At 40.8% G+C, this 2629-nt stretch overlaps 1 protein-coding gene across 1 annotated transcript in view; it reads right to left on the bottom strand.

The window, feature by feature from the left end:
* The window catches only part of ATRN (attractin), a 122843-nt gene that overhangs the window by 35693 nt on the left and 84521 nt on the right, over positions 1 to 2629 (bottom strand). The window contains exon 24 of the mRNA XM_027766461.1: positions 1292 to 1353. Coding sequence (XP_027622262.1) covers positions 1292 to 1353 — 62 coding nt within the window. The remainder of the gene's footprint in view (positions 1 to 1291; positions 1354 to 2629) is intronic.

Below are 2629 nucleotides of genomic sequence, written 5' to 3'. Positions count from 1 at the left end.
AAAAAAAAACAACAAAAAAAAAAAAGGGGGGGGGGGGGGAGTATAATCAGTTCAGTTACTCTATAAACAAGAATTTTATGGTCTCAATAACTTTAATAGGGATCACTGATTTAGCCAAGCTTTGTGAATTAACTGTATTAAACGAGTGGGAGGAAGGGAATTCTGTATGTCTGTGGAATAGGAAGTTTTTGGATGAGGCAATGTAAGACAGCAAACCCTCATCTTCTACAGTAGGACATCAAAAGACAACTGAACTGAAAAATCAAGAATTAGTATAAGCACAGAGAAGTAAACAATAGCTGAAACAATTTAAGTTCAGGGGAAGTACGAGCAAGAGGTGTGAAGGGGATGGTTGCTTCTTTCTCTGATAAGCACCACAGTCCTTATTTTTAAAAATTATTTGTATATGTTTTCATAAAAATAAAATTAAGCAAAAACTACAAAAACAAGAGAGACTCCTTGAGGGAGGATCATTTTTAGCTTTAAAACTCAATCAAGAGGGGACTGGCAGGTGGCATGGTGGTTAAGGTGTTGGACTCCCACATGGTTTACAGTAGTGTGAACCCCAGACCTGGTGGCTTACTTTCTCACTGTCTCTTTCTCTCTCTCTGGTCAAGTTAAAAATAATAACAATAAACAAATAAATAATTTTTTTAAAAGGAGGAAATTCTGTCAGGCCAGTGGGTGGTATGGTGGTTGGATCCTACATGCAGCTGCACGGTTTGAGTCCTGGACCTGGTAGCTTGTATATACACACTGGGCGTGTATGTGCATGTGTGCACCAGGTCCCGGAAGGAGATGGAGGAGAAGGGATTGCGGCATGGACATCTCTCTATGGCTGCTTTCTCTCTCTTTCTCTCTCTCTCTCTGGCAATTGCACAGATCCTATAGCAAATTAAAAATGAACCAAAAACCGTCCCTGAATAATTACCAAAATCATCTCTTGAATAAGAGGAAGCCCACACGTGGCTCATGTCAATAATCATTATTGATTAAATACTGTTATAGTCCAAAATTCTCCTCCCGTGAAGAACCAAATTAATTACAATTTAGTATAAGGTACATGCAAAGCTGCCCCCAAAAGCCAGAACATAGAAACCAATGTTTTCATTTTCTCAGGTTAGACTGAATTTACACTATTGTAAGTGACATAACTTTTCAGGATCACATATGAAGTAAATCTGATCTGTTGTGAAAACACAGGATTTCTTTTATCTTTTATGAGTTGATAATTAATGGAATTAGGTGACTGAATCAAAAGAACAGATAAAGTCTGTATAAGCGAAATTACCTGAAGAAAGTCACGAAGAACTGTACCAGGTCCATAAAATTGCTGTGCTGGGAGAAGGCAATCTGTGACAGAAAAACAGGTAGTGTGATTATGCAGGTTACGAAACAGCACCATTAACTCAGCCCTCTCGTTTCAGGAGTTAAGCTGCAAGACAGACTTTACATTTTAAAAAAGAAATTTATGGGACATTTTCCACTTAAAGAAAAGTACCTCACACCTTTAATTTCTTTTCTTGTTTAGTTGCCAACCCGAGGGTAATATTGTGAGGCTTCAGCACAGTTTGACCCTGAAGACCTCTTGGGTTCCTATGTTAAACCCTAACGGCAGGTCTGACAGTGTGCCTGCCCTCTCCCTAGGCCTTCATCCAGACACAATGCTTGCCTGTATGCTTCAAACACCAATTCTTAGATCTACCTCAGGGTAGGTAGCCTCATTTGGGGCCCTTCATTCCTTCAAAATCTATGTACTCAGGGGACCAGCAGTTGGCGTAATGGCTATGTCACTGGACTTCCATGTAGTCGACCATGGTTCAAGTCTGGACCCGGTGGCTTAAACTCACGCCGGGTGTGAGCATGCACACCCAAGATTCCAAGAGAAGAATGGAGGAGAAGGGATTGTGGCATGGCCATCCCCCCGGGGGGTGCTTTCTCGCTTTCTGTCTCTCTGTCTCTCTGTCTGTCTCTCTGGAGAGTGCCCGCACCCTATAGCAAAAAAGCCTCTCCAAAAAAAAAAAAATCTATGTATTGAGTGTGTACTCACTTCAAGATATAGGAACATCTCACTTAACAACAGAAGTCCGTTCCTAGGACTAGGTGGTTAAGTGAACTGGTCAATAAGCAAGAAGCTTAAAAGTGACATCTTAGTGTGTCGTAGTACCAAAGGCTAGGAATTTTTCAAGATATCATGACACTGCACTAGAATAATATACTTCTATCCTTCATACAAAAGGCATATATTAGATAAGCACCAGAAGGCAACAAGATAAGATACAACAACCCAATAATATATATCCAGTGTAATAATTTTTATTTATTCTGAAAACTACCATGGGTACACAATAAAGTACAAATTTATAAACAAAATACGTAGCTTTGTATGACTGTGAACACTTTGTATAGTGACTATTTTCTGACTGCAGGAAAGACAGAATGAGGAAGAGGATTCCCAAGACTCCCACAGACTAAGGGGATTCCCCATGCTGCAGAACTAGTCATAAAGTATGGGCAGTCATTAAACAAGTAGGTCATTAAGTGAGGAGCAGCTGCATTGTCCTTTAAAAAATACTGTCTTGGCGCGGTGGCGGCGTCTGCAGGGGGGGCCCCCTCCCCCCCGCACGTG

This window comes from Tupaia chinensis, unplaced genomic scaffold (assembly GCF_000334495.1).
Source record: "Tupaia chinensis unplaced genomic scaffold, TupChi_1.0 Scaffold143574_1, whole genome shotgun sequence".
NCBI lineage: Eukaryota > Metazoa > Chordata > Mammalia > Scandentia > Tupaiidae > Tupaia > Tupaia belangeri.
The sequence above is the reverse complement of the archived record's forward strand: the minus strand, read 5'-3'. Positions and strand labels throughout refer to the sequence as shown.